Source organism: Trichoplusia ni, chromosome 9 (genome assembly GCF_003590095.1).
Source record: "Trichoplusia ni isolate ovarian cell line Hi5 chromosome 9, tn1, whole genome shotgun sequence".
NCBI lineage: Eukaryota > Metazoa > Arthropoda > Insecta > Lepidoptera > Noctuidae > Trichoplusia > Trichoplusia ni.
The window spans coordinates 4,777,172-4,796,933 of NC_039486.1; the positions used below are offsets into that span (position 1 = coordinate 4,777,172).

A 19,762-nucleotide genomic window follows, 5' to 3' on the forward strand; every position below is an offset into this window, starting at 1 on the left:
AAGTAACAATGAAGATTACCATTTAAATATAACAGGCGCTTATACGCGTAAAATATCACCAAGATTGTTTACCTTTTTTGCGAAGGTACGTAAAAAGTAAAATACAGTTAGGAGTAGCGTGTTAAGGGGCCTCTGCACGGACTCCAGTGGACGGTTACACACAATCTAAACTGCAGACTAACTTTTCATAAATAAACAAACACCTAAGAAAAAGATAATATTTGTTTTCATAGAACAATAACAATTTAAAACAATACCTGTTTATTTTTGTTTATAATCTTTCTTTCAATCATTGATTTGAATAACTAGTCACATACCGTGCTTGAAGTCCGGCACTGTGATTCCAATATTATTAAAACCGTAAATTAATTAAAATATTTTTCCATAAGACATGACGTCTTCTTACTTGTAAATATTTTTTTACAATATGATATTTAAAGTAACTTTCGTGAGGATGATTCATAGTAATTCAGACTCAATGGATGCAACGGATTGCTCACGCGTATTTATCGAAATCGCCCGGCTAGTTGCGGTCCCAACCGGCTGGCGTTCTTTATGCAGATGTGGGATTTCCAGTCGAACTCCGTTTGGGTCCGAAACTAGTCGTGCCATCCCGATAAATAAGTTTTAGTAAACCGTTGTATCAATTAAACATTTTTTTTAGCTGATTTTTTTTTATTAATTTTTTGGTTTTTATTTTTTCAGTATCGTACTCGCAAGTGCTATGGCTTACGGTATTTATACGGTTGTCAAAGGTATGAGAGAAACTTTAAGATTGAAACGTAGCACAGACGATGAATATTTGAGGCTTGGCTCATTTCAAGAGGTGGCAAATTGGTTTCTAAACCAGACCACGACAAACCGACCAGCGATTTAAGTGCTTAACTCATGATGTTTTTATTTGTTTTAATTTAAAATAAATTATTTTCAATGTTTATATATGTTTTTTTTTCATTTGATGTGTGTTAATTAGCTATAATTATAAATGGTTTAAAAAATATAATTTTGAGGATCTCGTGTTTAAGCTACAACTGTATAAGATGATCGATCACTGGTTGAACTAGGACGGATAAGAGGTCGTGGGTGGTCGACCTTAATTGTTGTTATTACGAGATCCTTCGTCATTCGGAAGACACTTTTAATTCTGGGTCCCGGCTGTTACTTTAACATATTTGACAGTTGTTACGGTTAGCTAGAAGCTAGGAAGACAACTAGTCTTTCTAAGGGTTATCGTGATGCTCAGGTAACTGGGTTCAGGAGGTCAAATCACTGGTATGTAGCCCCATCCATTAAGACTGAAAGCTGAACCGAACATAGTTAAAAAAAGGAGAATGTTTTATATAAAATGACTCCCGCAGCTAAAAAAATATTTTTTTGTCGCCCGGCTTTCCCAAGCATTCAAATCACATGCTCTGAGACACCCATGCCCTAGACAAGTATTCGATGACCACGCAAATGCTCAACATACGTGGGGATCGAATCCGCAGCAGTGGATTTGACCTCGACCACTCGGCTTTCAAACGATGCTATTTTTATTTTAACATTAAAAACAACACAACAAAAATCTCTGACCTTATAAAAAATGTAATGAACAATTCCTAAATGTCAGTTTAAATACTTACGTTTCACAAAATCAAGTGAGAATCCTACTCGTGACACTGAGGATTCCGGACAATTAAGCTGAAGATAATAGTGATCGTGGTGGCCTTGCAGTTCTTTGCGGTATGGTATATACGAGACGCAGGTTTAATGGTAAAGCAGGCAAAGTACCAAAGTAACTTAATACACTTATATTTACTTTATGAATTATTCCAAGACACACAAAGTGGTGAAGGAAAACGTGAAGAAATCTGGATCCCTATCATTGGAATCTGAAATCGCCAGCCCACAGTGAGCTAGCGTGATGTTGATCATCACGCTAGCTCACTGTGTGCTGAAACCATATACGCATATAGGCTGGTATTAATTAGGTTCTGTACAAAAAGTGCAAAATATATCTACTAATAATAATAAGGCTCCGCTGCCTGTACATCTATCTGTCTGGCCGATTGGAGAAGAACCGGCAAGAAACTACATAGGTCCGTTATATCTATGTTACCAGCATATATCACACTAGCTGTTGACCAACTCCGTCCGCGTGGTTAGAAGATATAAGTTGTGATTTATATATGCCCTGTTTCTTTTCACATTTTCCATGGTATTTTCGCTCCTATTAGTCGCAGCGTGATTGTATATATCCTAAAACCTTCCTCGATGAATGGTCTAACAAACTCTTCAGCTTTATAGATAAACAGTGATAAGTACCTAGACAGTAAAATTTTTCACGTATGATGGATTGCTATATAAATATGCGACGGAAGAACAAAAAATGGAAAATTAAGCAAGTAGTAGGTTTTTTTTTCAGCCTATTTGTACTTCACCCTCAGTGCTAGTGTCGCAAGTCTGATACAGACTTGTTCGGTTTTTAATAGTGTATGGTATTTATTTATTTCTATTGAGAGAAAGGACAAGACCCTTTAGTCAAGTGTCATTTCTACAACCGTTAACGCCAATAGAAAACGCTAAAATGTATGGACATGACAGGGTTATGTCACGTGACTTGTCGAAAAGATCATGTTCATACATTTCTAATACAACAATTTTTAAAACATAGTTGGAAACACTGTTATTGTAACAACCCATACCTAATAGCTATGTTTACTAATAAAGAATTTTGAATTTTGACATTAAAGAGACTAACTGCCGAGAAGACGACGGCTAGACGAGACGATGACGAAATTATTTAAATTAAATCGCGTCATTGTTTGTTTTTAAACATTCTATTAGTACATCGTAAACCATTGTATCTAACAAAAGCAAAGCAGGGCCCTATTCTGCTATTTACAACGGCCGATGAATAAATGGCACTAGGATTAAAATTGAAACTATTCCTATTCTCCTAAGCATATTGCCAACACAATAATTGGAAATTAATGGTATTGAGCATGAGTGTTCTGCCACGTACTTAATTTACAATTATTGTGTTAGAAAAATGCTTACAATTTTACGAATAGTGCCGATTTAATCCATTTGCCATTCATTCATCGGCCGTTGTAAGTAGCAGAATCGGGGCCCTGCTAACAAAAGAAATGATTTCATGTTACTAAAAATTATCACTATGTAATCAATATTATGTCATGAGTTTTAAATAACAATGTAAACAATGCAATGTAATAGGAAAGCGGAATCAGGCGGAACTAGAAGAAGGTATTCAGTGGCGGTGTTAACATATCACAAGTCCTGTGAACGAAATACTGAAACAGAGTTTGAAAAACATGGGTCTATTTCCGTAAGCGAAAAATTTTTTTTATTATCTATGCAACTAGAAATAGGATTTAACTAGTGCAACAATTTTTATTTCGAATATTTTTTTTATTCTAAATTAAATTCAACATTCTAATTTAATTTCAGTGTCTTCGTGGTTGGAGTATTAGTCTACGGTTTTATTTTGTTTATTAAAGAAATTTTCACAATAGGCAGTAAAGACAACAAAGGAGCAGCTGTTGTTAAAATTCTGACAACTACGGAGGCGCCTGACGCAAATTATTAGATATTAAATTGTTTTTCTGAACAATCAAATACGGAACGACAAAACGGAAGAACAAGACAGCCTGGAAACAAGTTATATTTCTAAAGGCGATTGAATTTGCAAATGTATAGAACAGACAATTGAAAAATTGCGTCGCTTGTTATAGGATTTTGTTGTTATATCAGGAATACGGGTCAAGGTTTGGGCCTGGTGAAGTTCAGACGGAGAGACAGCGAAGTCTCAGTGAAATTGTTCCGTTTTTCTTTTCGGTAACTTACAAACAGAAATGCTTTAATATTATTGTGTATGCAATATTAAGAATTGCTTGAAATGTTGGTATGTTTGACAAACGTGGCGTTAAAATTTGAACGATGATTTGCAATGTAAAAACCAAATTGTAGTAATTTAACGTTTTGAAATAATTATGAAATGTATTTTAAATTTGAGGATATTTTTCATCCTTATTTGGCATTTTAATGTATTTTTGTAATTTTTCAGACCGGCGAATTTCATTACATATCATTATTATGGAGTAATCATATTTCGTAAGAAGTTCTTTAGAATTAAATTGATGAAATATAAAGTTGAGTGATGTGCTCTTTGTAAATATTAATTCAGGAGCTAATAGTGTGATTTTATTTGTAAATAAATTTGATAGATTTACATGTTGTTATTTAGTTTTTGCAACTAGGGAATCTTTGGTGTTTTTTTTTAACCTGAGTTCCAATAGTAAGTATATTAAGGAAGATATATTATGAGGTGTTGAGGAAAACATCGATCATATCTAATGTGTATTTATTATATACTAGCTGTTGCTCGCGACTTCGACCGCGTGGTTAGAGATATAAGTTATGATTTATACCCGCCCTGTTTTTTCCAAAATTTCCATTGTATCTTCGCTCCCATTAGTCGCAGCGTGATGATATATAGCCTAATACCTTAATAGATGAATGGTCTATTCAACACCAAAATAATTTTTCAATTCGAACCAGTAGTTCCTGAGATTAGCGCGTTCTAACAAACAAACAAACACTTCAGCTTTATATATTAGTATAGAAGTATAGATTTGAAAATGTCAATACGTATCATCATAGTCTCCTTTGTATTTCTTCCGGAGTATTACTCAGTACATAATGAAGACATTACCGATCGTAATAAAAAACAACTAAGTGTTGTTTGTTCAACAATATTTTTTTAATAAGATGATATACGCAGTAGTCGGTTGCAAGCACTGGCCACAAAAAGATGTTGTTAAGAATTAATTGAAATGGTTTATTAATAATTCGATTGATTGTAATTGGAAAAGCTCCATTCATCGGTAACCGGTGGCCGAAGAAAGAAATAAAGAACAAAATAATTTTCAAATCTTTTGATATGTCAATGGCGTGAGTTATTTTTACCAGTTTTTATAAATATTGATCTAATGTCAATTGTTTAATTAAAAAGTCCTCTCTATATCTTTTCAGACTTGTTATGTTTGGTGTTGTAGTGTACAGTATATATTTAGTAGTAAGAGACGTAACGGAACGGTTTCCATACCTACTCGGAAGGCGGCCCGAACAAGAAATCCCAAACAGCACCGACGTAACTCCACTGTTTGAAGATGACGATTATTCTACTTACAACCCTTTCGGAGTAACAGAGGCTGACTATGAATAAAATGGAACGATACGTTACACCAATAATTATCTATCAGTGATTTTTAATTGTTTCATTTTCAAGAGCGGTTTCAGATTATCTTTTGTTTTTTTTGCAATACAAGCTTCGATGCAGTCGAATGGCCTGTTGGTCTAGTCGTTAGTGGCTCTGACTGCTACACCAGAGGTCGGGGGTTCGATTCCCACCCCAAACCAAATGTTTGTGTGATGAGCAAGATCATATGTTCTGTGTCTGGGTGCAATTTATGTATATTTTTATATGTATGTATTTAGAAATATATAAGTTTGCTTATGAGCTGTCTAATACTCACCACGATACAAGCTTTGCTTAGTTAGGACACTAGATGGCGTTATGTGAAAGATTTGGAATATTGTGGAATCCAGGTTTTCATATTTTATAAAAAAAAAGTTGACTCGTATATATCGGCTAATCTCGGGGTGATCATTGAAACTTGTAATTGTTAGGCAGCTGGGCCTCAATTCTGCTATTTACAATGGCCGATGATGAATGAAAATTACACTTTTCGTATTATCTTAAGCATTTTCCCAACACCATAATTGGCCATTCAGTGCGGGACAAGATCAATACAATTAAGTTCAAATTATTGTATTGGCAAAATACTTTAGAGAAAAGGAATAATTTCAAATTTAATTCAATTGCCATTCATTCATCGGCCATTGTAAAATATCAGAATCGGGGCCCTGGACACATGGCTTGAAATCTTACCACCATTGCTTGCCTTTCGCGCCATATTTTGGAGATGGCAAGCGCCTACATGTGCCTAAAAACCTATTTCTGCTTAGTAAGGAAGAAAATATTCCTGTGTAAAAATGTAAGAACGAGAAATAAAAGTCTCAAATAAATTAAATATTCCTTTTTTATTTGAAACAGACATTACATCAAACAACAAAATATATTATATTGTACAAGTACTGCGATAATAAAATTATAATTGTTCCCTTAAGTACCGATTGAACACTAATAAATTACTAAACCTACCTTTATTGTAATGTAACTTTTATAAAGTTTTCATTCGATGCATAAATCTTACTTAGAATTGTGCGTTTCTACTAAAATGAATGTGATACTTTAGGCATTTCTTACAGTTATCATCTACTAGCTTCTCGCCCGCGGCTTCACCCGCGTCGATGTCGGTTATATCGCAATTCCAAGAGAACTCTTCGAAAACCCGGGATGAAAACTATCCTATGTTCTTTCTCAAGGTCAACTCTATCTCTGTACCAAATTTCATTAAAATCGGTTCAGTGGTTTAGACGTGAAAGCGTAACAGACAAACAGACAGACAAAGTTACTTTCGCATCTATAATATTAGTAGGGATTCGGTCCTTTAATTACTCAGGTTCAACATACATTAATATTTGTAAACCGCGGTTTTTACACTCAATTTTTTGGTTTGTTTGTCGTTCTTGTTGGATTGTTGCAACTCAATTTTGAGGCTCTTCCCGATTAGCAGGCTGGAATTTTCAGGGTAGCCTCAAACCCAATGACAATGCAATTTACAAGTATAAAAATGGATGTACCGATTTTGATAAAATTTTAATGGAGTGACATTTAAAAACGAGGATTTTTAAATTTCTTAAATCTATTAATTATTTTGTGATACAATGCCGATTCGAGTAGGGGGTCTATTACACCACAACTCTATACACTCTGTCATGATTCCACAACTGCAATAATTCTACTGGAAGAGGTGGTATTAGGTCCCCAGACCAATGAACTTAGCAATATTTGTCTGCTCCATTGGAAAATGTTAACGGATAATTTTCCTTATTGACAAAGGCGTAAAGGACAATATCCCTTGACATTGAATCGGTAATATTGGATTCCTTTGACAATAGTTGCTGCTAACTTGTTCAGTTTTTATCCTAATTTATGATGACCATTGGAAATATCGCTTATAATTAAACATATGCAATATTATACAATTATTATTAGAGGTATAAGTTTTGTCCTATGTTCAATCTATTAGTAGTAAAATGTATGTGATGATTAATTGAGTAGTACGGTTTAGAATAGAATTTAATGTTATATTGTCTATTATTATTATAATGTGATAATATGTTTCTAATTTCTCTATATCAAGAGTACTAAAGGCGAATCGCGAATGAACACTTGCTCCTTACATTTGATATTGTATTGGTATAATAATACTATATATACAATATATTATAAAGAATTTTTTTAACAGCCAAAAAATACACCCGACTTCAAATAAGAATGACTGAGCCAAATTGGTTTTAAGGTATCTACCAAGTTACAGTTATTTAACGACTATAAAAAAAATAAACAAGAAAATCGTTCTATATAAACCGATTTTGAAACAACATAAAAAAAACAAAATACAGACGAATTGAAAACCATTTTGAAGTCGATTGAAAAAGCAGGAAAAATCAATAAATATCGAGAAAATTAAATTTAGTTCTTTATCTTCATAGCAAGGATATGTAAGCGAGAGGTAGAGAAATAAATTCAAGTGGACTTCCATCACTTCTTTAAGCAAGGTTGTTGATTGTGGAAGCGAGACAAAGAGATACGCGGCGTAGAGCACTATCTCGTTTTTACGATTACAACAATCATCATTTAAAAGGTGGTTATAGGTCCCGTATATTTTAACTATTAACAATATAGTAATTCTTTTATATAAATAATACATACAATTAAATATATTGTTGTTAAACTACAGTCAGCAAGAGTGAGTTAACGTAGTCCTATTTTCAAAGTGTCCGTATTTAACAATGGCATAAAGGAATTGATGTTTCGCTCGTTTTGCTACATCTAACCACAAGTCTATTTTGTTATCTAATGGCATATAAAAATTAGAATGTTATTGTGTAGAGTTGCTTTGAAAATCTAATCGGGCTCATCGACTTCTTTTGCTGACGGTACATGGGCTGTGTTTGTTATAATAATATCTAGGTATACATCATATATCTACTTAAAAACAACAACATTTTCACTTCTAAACTTCTTAAGTACTTGTTTAGCAAAATTTTATTTACAATACTTTTTTGACACAAAATTAGCTATAAATCTGCTATTTTAATTGTGATATGAGGACTCTACATTCTTGTGATATAACAGGCTAAAAATATTAAACTACATTTTCTAATTGTTCAATTACCCTAAATCCTTCATATATCATTAAAGTGGCGTCCTTGGCGTTTTTTCCTATTTTTAAGCACATTTTAATTAGTTATTAAACTGAGTGATCAATAAAAACCTAAGACCAGTTTTTTTTTTTATCTTCGTCGATACATTTTAACTTCTTAATTTACTTTTATGTATTAAAAGTATTTGATAACTTTACTATAAGGCTGTTTAAGGTCGGTTCTTTGTACCCTATCATGTTTTAGAAGATTTACGATTATTTTTCGTGCTCCATTAATTCAATATGCTGTCACCGAAAACGGCATGTCTATCGCAGTTGTTTTTTAATATTATAGAATGTTGTCTGGGCACAAGATAGTATTTTGTACCAGCTCACAATTTACACAATGTCCCTTTAGCACCGCAAAACTTTATACAAAACTCTTTTGTAAAACTTTGATAAACTTTGAAGTGTCCGGGAATCGCAATAACAATTCTAAAGCAGATTCCAGTCCCAACAATAATGTCTATTCAATTCTTCTTAATGGAATTCTTTTTGCCTTTCGGATAGAGTCCGTCCATTCCTTTGCCAAACGGTGTCTCTGAGTTTGTCGTCAAATAATAAGAACCCTCCGCTCTGAAACAAATAGGTTTATTTTAAAGTACGATTACTTATAAGAGGAAGAACAGTTAGTAAATTACATATTTGATATCAAATCAGAACTTCCTTGTATTATTTAGGCCATTATCGTTATTAAGAAGAGGATAATGTTTGTTTAAAACACGCGATCCTTCATAATTTGATAACATGACTTGTGCACCAATAAAAAACTAAAAAAAACAGGAAGTTCTTAATAGCCAATTTGCAAATAGTCAAAAGCGTATGGTGGACAACCACAGCTCAAATAGTCAACATACTGGAACATGGTAACTGAGCCACGCATGTGTCGCTTTGCGCCTTATTACGGATGGTAAATCATCAAATGACTCTTTCCGCTTCGAGTTGAATGGAAGGGAGTGTCTCCTAAGAGAGACTCTTACTGATTAAACCCATCCATTTTCTTTCCCTTGCCTTTCATGTATCGGGACCAAGCAACAATTTTAGACAATCCCGCTGCCCCAGCAGGTCATCAAATTCCTTTGGTTGACCAAAGCATGTGTGAAGGAGGTTTTAGTATAAAATTATTTAAATATTACTTACTTAGTATCACAGTTATATCCCATATACACCAACCCTTCTTCAGGGTTGGGATTTTCTCTAAACTTGCCATAAGATTCGGCTGGCGAAGCGGGGAACGCTTCGGGGTTTATGACTGATTCAGCAAAGAATCTCCACGACCGCCAATGACTGCATAAATCTGTAAATATGATGAGGAACCATTTTAGGAAACACAAGACAGGAAAGGTAATAAAAATGTGGCAATAAAAAATATGTGTTTTGGCTCAATGATCAAAAACGGTAAGAGACTTTGAATAGGCAAATGCGGAAGTCTCTTAGTCCAAAATGTATTTTTATGAGAGATGATTAAATAACTGTAAACTATGGCGATCTTGGTTGAGTCCGCTTGCTTTCCATGTAAGCATCATGGAAAACCTGGAGTGTCAAATTTTCGTCCCATTGCCAATTAGATCTTCAGTTCTCCTTAAATGAATTATAGTCCGTTTTTGATATTTGTGCCTTTCATGCAAATTTAAAATTAGTTGATAAATTATAATAATAGTAGTCCTTGTATCCCCTTTCGCCTAAGCTTAATATGCAGTGCTAGTAATGGTTTCTAGTTAATGTGCCCGTGACTTCCTGATGACCTTTCAATGCCCAAGCGATGCTTTTGCGGACTCCAGGCATTCAACAATTGCCGAGTACGAGGCATATTAGTTAATGTTTTGTGCGATTATCTTGCAGCATATAAGTAAAGTAGAATAAGTTCTACCTACTATTAATCCTCTTAGCTTTTTTCTTTGAAAGACGAGGTCGGCTTCCAGTGAAATCTAGTAAGTAAGTATTTATTTAAGAAAACATTTTTCACGATTATTGTTATACTGCCTGCGATAAAAAATACCTTTTTCTTCTTGAAATTCTGTTAATTTTAACATTTTAATATAAGAACTAGGTTAATTGTTAGTAAACAAGGTTACATCACATTATTTACAAGTTTGTTAATCAGTAAAAAATCTATTTACAGAACTCTTAAAATAAAATACCCAAGAAGGCGAGAAAGCTTACCACCACTCAATAAGATAAAATGATTATTGTAATGAAATCCTATCTGCTCAGTACATGAGGTAGAATGTCTTTTTTTCAGTTGAAATAATATTACTCTATTAAGTGGAGGTAAACTGTCTGAACATTAATAAAAATAACTTTTTTAAACAGTTTCATTTACTCGTAGTTCTAAAGGAAGCAAAGCTAGTACTATGCGTACTAGACAACTGATACTCATGCTAATAAAATCCCAAAATATACATATTTTAGATCAAAACACCCAGACACGGAAAAAAATATCATGCTTATCAAAAAACATTTATCTGGGTGGGAATCGAACCCGGGCTCATAACTATTACATCACCATGCCAGTCGACAGGCTTTTATTTCTTTCACGCGACCAGACAAAAACATGCAAGCAGTTCACACGAAACAAAAAAACAACCAAAGAGTTTTAATAACACTTACTATCATCAGATAAAGGTATGGGTGCGAATCGAGGGCATCCTGGCTGTATGCTCTTGCCCCCATTCGGCCAGAAGTCAGCTGTTCCAGTCCGAACTGGCGCGCCGTAACCACCAGCGTCAGTATGGATGACGTCAACGAATTCTGCGTCTTTCGCGTTGACATGTTCCATGACCACTCCGTCAGGGTAGAAGGCTGGAAAAGCAGGATCGAGGGCTGTTAATCTGAAATTTTTGGAGGTTGGTATTAATTTTAAGTGGAAGGAATGTTTTGTTATTTCATTAGTTGTTTGCCCAACCGTGGGGTAAGTATAGACTGGTAATATTATTATTTAAGTGGATGTGGTACAAATAGGATTGAATAGAACAATTTGAGTGTTTTAATGTTAAAAAAATAAACAAATTGTTTGTTAAAAAAATAAGATCTGTTCATACTAAAGACTTTCGCAAGTTAAGTATTATTGCAAAACATGCATACCTTTTAACGACTTTATTGTATTTCGTTTTTAATTCCCTCGCAGTGTATCCAGCCACATGACTGCCTAGTGAATGGCCTATCACGTGGAACTTCTCCAGAAGAAGACCAGATTCCAGGAGTTTGTTTAATTGTTCTGCGGCCGCCGCTCCTACCTGAAACCGAAAATATTGGGTTTTTAGAATTATAGCGGGCAGGCTGTTGATAGGACAAGCCTTTTGGGATATACAAGTCATACATGCTTATTATTGCAACTGCTAAGACCCTGATAGGGGACCACAGTGATGATTTTATCGAACACCAATACTAACGTAAATTTTGTGTGTACCATGAAAAACATGTCCGTGATAAAGCCCACAACAAAATAATTCGAAAGTAAGTAATAGGAGTAATATTACTGGCTATTTCTTTTGTTGGCTAGTCTGTTGCAAGGTTTAAACATCTTGTCATAAAACCTCTTTCATCGATTACCAGCCTGGTTACTGCTGGACCATGGTTACCTTTAAAAGCAACTGGCTGCTTCCATAATAACACTTGATAAAGCTTTTAACTTCAACATGATCTAAGGGGTCCGAAAATTATGTATTTTTCGCTTTCGCTAATCTCGATAGGCACAAAATGAAGATCAAAAATCAAAAGTGAGACTACGTCTAAACCCAGACCGGTTTAGACGTAGTGTCACTTTTGACTAACCTAACTTTTATATTTATCATCTTTATTCGATAGCGCTTCTAGAAAATGTCTTGAAAGCCACAGTTTACTCGAACTAAAAGTTTCTCAAATCTTTTTACAAGGCGGTTAGTCCATTATCACAGTGAACTTTGTCTTACTAACTTTGATAGTTTTAAGTTAAGAAGTTTTCTTTGTTGGTTTCTTTAGAAAAGTTTTGTATGCTCCGCAGGATTTCCTTTTGTCGTTTTTGTTATTGCTAGGAATTATAAGATTTATTGATATTACGAGTAGTACAGTCATAATTATGGTAGCGTTTTAAAAGTAAAAATAGAAATGATTTTGAGTGGTTTATTTTTTGCATTAGTTCTAGAAATAGGCACCTATTTAAATTTTTAATATTTTTCATTGAAAATTTTTCCTATTCAGTTTAATCTATGAGATTATTGCCAGTATAAAATATGTTTTAAGATTCAATATTAGAGAGTTGTATTTGTGATAAAAATCAACTACTTACTTTACTATAACAGTAAAATTGTTAACTTAGCAAGCAACGAGAGCGTGACTTTGTACATTGACGTAGATATGTTAACGTTTTATTTAATAATTATATATAACTATATTGTATATCAAAATTAAATATGACTATTTGTAAAAACGTCTTCGTAATACTTTGGCTCCGTTGCCTGTCTGTTCATCTGTGAGCAGGATGCAATATCTATCTAGGGTATTTCAATTGTCGATGTAACGAAAATAATATCTCTTGTCTTTTCGTAAGGAACCACCAACCATAAATCCTATTTTCTACATCTGATACAATTGCTACAATCTGAATTCGATTTTCTATTTTTCGTGTCATTGATTAACCTTAATTAAACAGTAGTTGGTTTAGACATAAAAAAATGATTTTTTTAACACCTAGCACGTGCTTATGAAACGGTAGTCGGAAACAAAATAACTTAATTTTAATATTTTGCGAATGCTATGTAAATATTTGTCCTTAAGAATAATGAAATGCAGATTTGAAACGTTAAGGAAATTAATATACATAATATAAATAGACAATAAAGTGTGAGGGTCATTGCCATCGCCAAATAAGGTCACTGTTACACCATACAAGTGGAACGTAGGTGGTTTATATAAGGTTTGAATTATGTGACATCTGGTTTTGTCTCTTGTTTATTTCTTTTGGACGATTTACTATTAGTCGGATAATAATTTAGCTTTCCATAAAATCTAATGTTAGACGTCTGCTACCCCTTAAACCAGAACTTAGGTAATTTGGTCTGCAGGAATTTCGCTTTTAAGGATTTGTTTGTTCAGTAAATAGTTTAGTAACAAAATGTCACAAGAGCAAAAGTTTTAGGAAATTAAATTTCCTTTTCGCAATACCTATAATATAGTATCTATACTTTATTTGAATTTACGCAAAATTTGTTTTACCACATTTAAAGTTCACGGATTTTTAAATCTAACAAAATTTCTTTAAACTATCTGTATCTTCAATAAAAAAGTCTCAGTCTTCGATAAACGCAAGATTATTGTAACCTTTCAATGGACTAATTCTTGTAATTTAAATATTGTTTTACATAAAATGTTACCTTCTTGGTATTCCTCGCAGCATTGACCAAATAAGAGCCGTGCGCCATGTTTGACCAGTCTAGTAACACGACGTTGGTGTCCGGCCGTGCATCCAAATATGATTTCACCATGACCTGAAAATAAAAACAAAATTAAATGTTTTGAGGCATTATATGTGTGGGTGTTCTGTTTTATTCAACATGTTCCTTAGTTTGTTGCAATGGTATCGAATGCGATATTGATACTGGGCCCGATTCTGCTATTTACAACGGCCGATGGATGAATGAAATTTGGCTTAAAATGACAAAGTTCGTATCATCTTAAGCATTTTTCTACACAATAATTTTACTGTAAATTCCGTACGGGACGATACATTCACGATCAATAAAATTTACTTCCAATTATTGTATTGAAAAAATGCTTAACGGAATAGGAATAATTTCGAATTTAATCCAATTGCCATTCATTTATCGGCCATTGTAAAATAGTAGAATCGGGGCCCAGGTATGGTTATTAGAATGCGTTATTGAATAGGAATGGTAATTAAATCGTATTTTACTAGTTAAAATTTGGATTCCATCTAGAAAAAGCCCTAATTCTATACTATTTTACCTGCACCTGTAGAAATTTGTAACGCACTGCATCAAAGACTGCAATTGCAACACGTACCAAATGCTAAAAACACACAAATACCTTCGGGAACGCATATTATTTATAGTTGAAAGTACCTAGCAAGCTAGGTAAGTAGTAAAATGGAAATTACTTTCCGGTTGATTCATAAACGAATGTTTGCATGCAGTTGTACGAATTTGCATGTCGGTAAACATAAGGTATGTGTGATTCATCGAGTGTTATGTTATGCTAAATCAATAGGTTTAAACAATTTAAAATAGGACGTGAATAAGAACAGGCAAATACAGACAGATCTAAAATACAATTGACTGCAATAAAAAGCAAATAATTAAAAAAACACATTATTCGAAATCGATTTTTCTTGAAAATTACGAAAGAATTAAGAGAGAAAACGATTGTTTTCTTAAATAAACATTTTTTTCTTAAACAAAATTTTCAGCGTGTCGAAGCCATTGCCGCATAAGGTTCTATATCCACAGATGGGATAAAGGCAAAATGAAGTTGTAAAGTATTATTAAGAAGACCTCAAAAAAACCGGCTGCTCTAAAGATTTTTTGTTTAGACGTCCAAAACACTTTATCGAACGCTATCAATTTGTTAATTAGTTGAAATAAACTTTTTAGTTTGGTAGCCGACCCCAACATAGTTGGGAAAAGGCTAGGCCAATGATGAAACTTTTTTTTGCAACGTTATTTACCATTTAGAAGCCACTAGTAATTTTTCAAAGGAAGCTATTGAAATATGGAGCAACGATCACAGTCTTCAGATATACAATTAATTCAATGAGTACATAAATACGTGTAATGTGTGTAATTAGGCTAATGCTTGGTTCGCGTTGAATTCCATCATGGCCGTGTCGTGTCGACTTTTGTTCAATTTTCTATAACGCGATGGGATTTTCCTCGTATTTCGCGCATTTATTTTGCTTTTTTAACAAATGATTTGTGCATTAGCAGACTTTTTGTTTGTGTTTTTAATTAAATTAAATATTCCTTAAGAACAGGGTTTTTCCACACCTAAATGGGCAATGCCGTGGTTGAACGCGGTTATTACCTGGATACTTTCTTGCTGGGCCACCTCAATAAATCCGTGGATGTAGAAAACCGTTGGATTATTTTTTTCAAAACCTTTGATTTCGAATAACCGACTGGCTTGACTAAGAGGTATGTCCACATAGTCATCAATTGTTTCCCTGCAATAAAAGAAAAAGACAACGATTATTTTTCAGTCATTCATGGTTTTTAGCCAGTTTAAGAAACAGACCAAAAAAACTGACTGACTGAAAAGATAAAATTTATAGAAATCCCATTAGCAGGAATGGACAATTAGTCAGCCAGACTAATTTAGATAGGATAAAATATTAATTAAAATCCATGGCCAGAAAAACTCTCTCAGTGAAAAAAAAAGCGCATCGAATTCGGTTTATCGTATAAAAATGTTAAGTGCTTTTGAAATCTATATAGGGCGTAGAGTTAATCTAAGGAACTACTGAACCTGATTTCGAAAATTGACAGCCTCAAAGAAAGTCACATTATTCTTTAATTGACAGGACATTTCACATTTATTTCTTAGGCGGTGTTTTTTAAAGTCAATTATGGCTAATTGACTCCAAAAACACCACCAAAAGAAAATAATAGACCATAATAAAAACAGGTGAAGAATAATTACTATATTTCTTAAAATAATTATCCAGGCTAGCATTTTAATAACTAATTAAGTGCTTAAAATAACACACGCACAGCTAAAATATGCCAGATTTCTTTCGTTACTTGGAATTTAATTAATTTGGGAATTCTCCACGGTCAGCGAAATAGGTTTAAGTATTAAGTATGGCTTAGATATCTTGCTTAAACCACAAAAAGCTACAGACATAGATATTAATTTCATATTCGTATTTATCATTTGTTGTTCATATTTTGGTCTTTGGTCATAAGAATTGATTGAATAGGCAAAACACAACGATGCTGTTCTACGATACTTCGTAGAGCGGCATATCTTTCCCACAATTAGAATAGTACTTCTGTATGTGGGGCTCTGTGACTCGTTGTGAGCCATATTACCATTAGCACTGCACTTTAGCGATTTATACGGACAGAAATAGTCCTTTGATATGAGGTGAAGTACGAAATGAGACGTATTTTCACCCCTTTTAAGCCTTCCTGAATCAAAGTGTGACCTAGATGTGGAATGTATGAAATAAATTTTGCAGCTAGGGGAACAGGGATTTTCAAAACATAGGCTTTTCCTTTTTTTTATCTGGCAGGTGTATGTTTTATCGATTCAGTGGTTATGAAACAAAGAAAAGGAATTATAGTTAAATTTTACAAAAGAAAGAAGGATGGTTTTCAGTGCATGAAAGATCATCGACTTTCTTATACACCGTGATTTTTTAGTCGTCTTACAAAAGCAGCCCAGTTCATGTATCTAATGACTAGAACACGTTCATGATAAAAAATAGGTATTTATGAGATTTGAATAAATTTAAAATGCAATTTTTATTCAATATTATGATGCAATTCGTAGTTTTTTAGGAACACAGCTCTGATGCGAGCGTGGTCTGAGCCTTGTAACAATGGTGAGGGGCGCGGGCGACGGCGTTTTTATCATTTTTAAGAGTATATTTCAGATTTCTCTTGTTTAATTTTTCTTCGTACTTATTAATCTTAGTTGATGATAAAAAAATAATAATCGCGCCTAGGGGTATTTTACGTCGGATACAAGAACTGGGCTCCTTTTGTAAGACGACAAAAAAATCACCGTGTATATTAAAATTGCCGGTTTTATTCGATACTTATGAGATCAAAAACCATTTATAGAAGAATCCGTCCATGGTATTTTTCAGTGCCTAGTCCTTTTAATCGCGTGACTAATTCCAATACTGTCCATTTTCCATTGATATTTTCAATCCATTTGTTAATGAAAGATTGATATAACGTTCCTTCGCTGGTTCAGTGATTAGTTTCATTTTAAAACTTTAAATTGTACCGTATTGTTGAAATCCACAGCTTTTGTTAAAAGAGGACTTAATTTAAAAAAAATGAAAATTCGGCTTTACAAAATGTTACAACGTTTTAGGAAATAAATGATAGTGCAACAATTTTGCACGATTCCATATAAAATTGATCAAACAGAGTATAAGAATCGGATGTAGTCAGTTAAGGCTAAACACACAAAACTAGAACATATTATTACTGTTTTTAACGTAAACTCGTACTCTATATCTACTCCTTACATGCTGGTTGGAAAATTACGAGAATAGTAAAAGTACGACATTAGTATTACTTACCCATTATAAAATCTCAAGTAAATATCTTCTATTCTATTTGTTCTGTCCGGTAGGATTCCTGAAACAAAATAAATTTATTTGAATTTAATTCTTATATTCCGGAACATTTTTTTTTAACTAACGAAACATCCGGACAACGACGAACGTTAGTATGTATGGATGTTTGTTACTCTTTTTCGCAAAAAACCACTGACCGGATTCAGATCAACACACCAAACTTGGTACTCAGATAGTCTGTAACCAGAATTAATACATAGGATAGTTTTTATCCCGATTTTAAGGTCACCGTGGGATCATTTTCGATCTTTTTTCGATTTTCGATATCAGATTTGATACCTATAAAAACTATAGATACCTTTTTACTTCGATATAATATGATTACCGTCAAATGTTGGCACATCACAGCTAGCCGGCCGTGCACCGTACGTTATTAAAAATAAAAATCCGATATTAATAGACAGCATTGAAACTTTTACTTCACACGATGTGTTTTGTGTCTTATATAATTTTAAAACAATATTCGTTACGTAGTTGAAAATGTGTCCGTTTTTTTTATAAAACCTGAGTAGCACACTGTGTTTCTCAAACATATATTAGATATATCCACACAATATTCGACTTTATTGATTTAATAACTGCATGCATAGCCGAGAGGTAAATATCACTACGCCAAGGCTTAATGTATGAGACGGCGACGTGTTGCGGGTCCGAGCCCCGTGTAGGACAAGCATTTGTTTTGTTAGTTCGAGCCACGAATACTTGTCCTCAATTTGGACTTTAATTGTGTAATCCGAGACAAGGATTGAATTATTCACTGCGAGAAAAACTAAAATATAAAATTCATTTGGAATCAATCACAAGACAAAATTGTTCATGTTCTTTTGTAAATATGATTAACGGTTATGTTTGAGCAAAACTTGTTTTGTTACACCAATGTACATAATGCAGTCGTACAAATAGGAACAGTGGCAAAAACTGTAACCTGTAATACGTGTTAGCTTTAAATCAAACTGAATACAGACTAAGATTTCATTTGAGGGTAAAATGTACATCCATTTATGTCACGCGATGCAATTCATATAATAACAAAATAGGCAGCTTGTTACAGGCAATTTGAACTTTGATCATAAGTACTTAAGTCGCTATGTCGTTTGACTTGATTTTAATTGTATGAAAGAGTTATTTTGAATTATTCTGGCGTGGATTTTTATTGTTCAATCTTCTTTAACTCATTTTGTTTTAGAGACTGGACTCTATCTTCTTGAATTATTAATTTAGAAGTTAAATAGGAAACCCGCATCATTGCAACTCCTGTAAACTAGAATCAACATTGATAATGAATGAAAAGCAAAAAGCTCAAACTCCCTGTCTCAATGAACCTGCTTTGAAGTTAATCAGGAGTAGTAAATAGGAGGAGGAGGAAAATATTTGCTGCTTCTCTCCACAGTAAGGGGACAAAAAGACCAGTTGCTGATGTCTTTTCTCTGACTGAGTGCCATGTGCCATACATGTTGTAGCTCACTAGAACTCCCGTACCTAATACAAAAATTGCAAGTATTTTCTTAAAAGCTCATTTGTCTCAACTTTACACCTTAGTAACAGATAGCACGACGTCTGACGACTCCTTAAAACCGAGTAACATTTCTGTTAAGCTAATAATTGCGTAAAAGCAAGCTCCTTGTTTTTGGAACCAAGGAAAATAATATCGTTTTGTTTATCCAATCAATTAATTAATTTGGAACTCTATCTCAACAAACATTATCCGCTCGATGGGTGGTAATGTATCGGGTGCCTCCTAGCTACCACTTCTGTGAGCCTATGGCCACTTCTGAAAGTAATATTATAACACGTGTGAAAGCGGGATGGCGCACTACACTCTGTAGAGCGGCATCTCTTTCATAACTACAAAAATATTAGGTACTTGTTGCGATGGTAGGTCATAGATGTATTTTGTAATGAGCTTTGACTTCTCGCAACAGTTAATTGTTTTCCTGAGACTTTCCGAATATATTTATTTATATAAATACATGTCAAATCGACACTATGATATTTTTTTTAAAATAGTTTAAGTTTCACCAATCCGTAAAATCTTCCTTTTACACAGCTTACTTTTACT

At 33.7% G+C, this 19,762-nt stretch overlaps 1 protein-coding gene across 2 annotated transcripts in view; it reads right to left on the reverse strand.

Annotated features, from left to right (window-relative positions):
- Positions 1-7,657: 7,657 nt before the first annotated feature.
- The window catches only part of LOC113497303 (pancreatic lipase-related protein 2-like), a 29,150-nt gene continuing 17,045 nt past the window's right edge, over positions 7,658-19,762 (reverse strand). Inside the window, exons 2-9 of one of the 2 annotated variants that reach the window (XM_026876800.1) lie at positions 17,647-17,704; positions 15,414-15,552; positions 13,748-13,861; positions 11,481-11,632; positions 11,007-11,227; positions 10,271-10,324; positions 9,537-9,693; positions 7,658-8,972 (exon numbers count right to left, since the gene is read on the reverse strand). In XM_026876800.1, coding sequence (XP_026732601.1) covers positions 8,867-8,972; positions 9,537-9,693; positions 10,271-10,324; positions 11,007-11,227; positions 11,481-11,632; positions 13,748-13,861; positions 15,414-15,552; positions 17,647-17,704 — 1,001 coding nt within the window. In that variant the 3' untranslated portion in view covers positions 7,658-8,866. The remainder of the gene's footprint in view (positions 8,973-9,536; positions 9,694-10,270; positions 10,325-11,006; positions 11,228-11,480; positions 11,633-13,747; positions 13,862-15,413; positions 15,553-17,646; positions 17,705-19,762) is intronic. The other variant, XM_026876801.1, reaches the window with a different exon arrangement.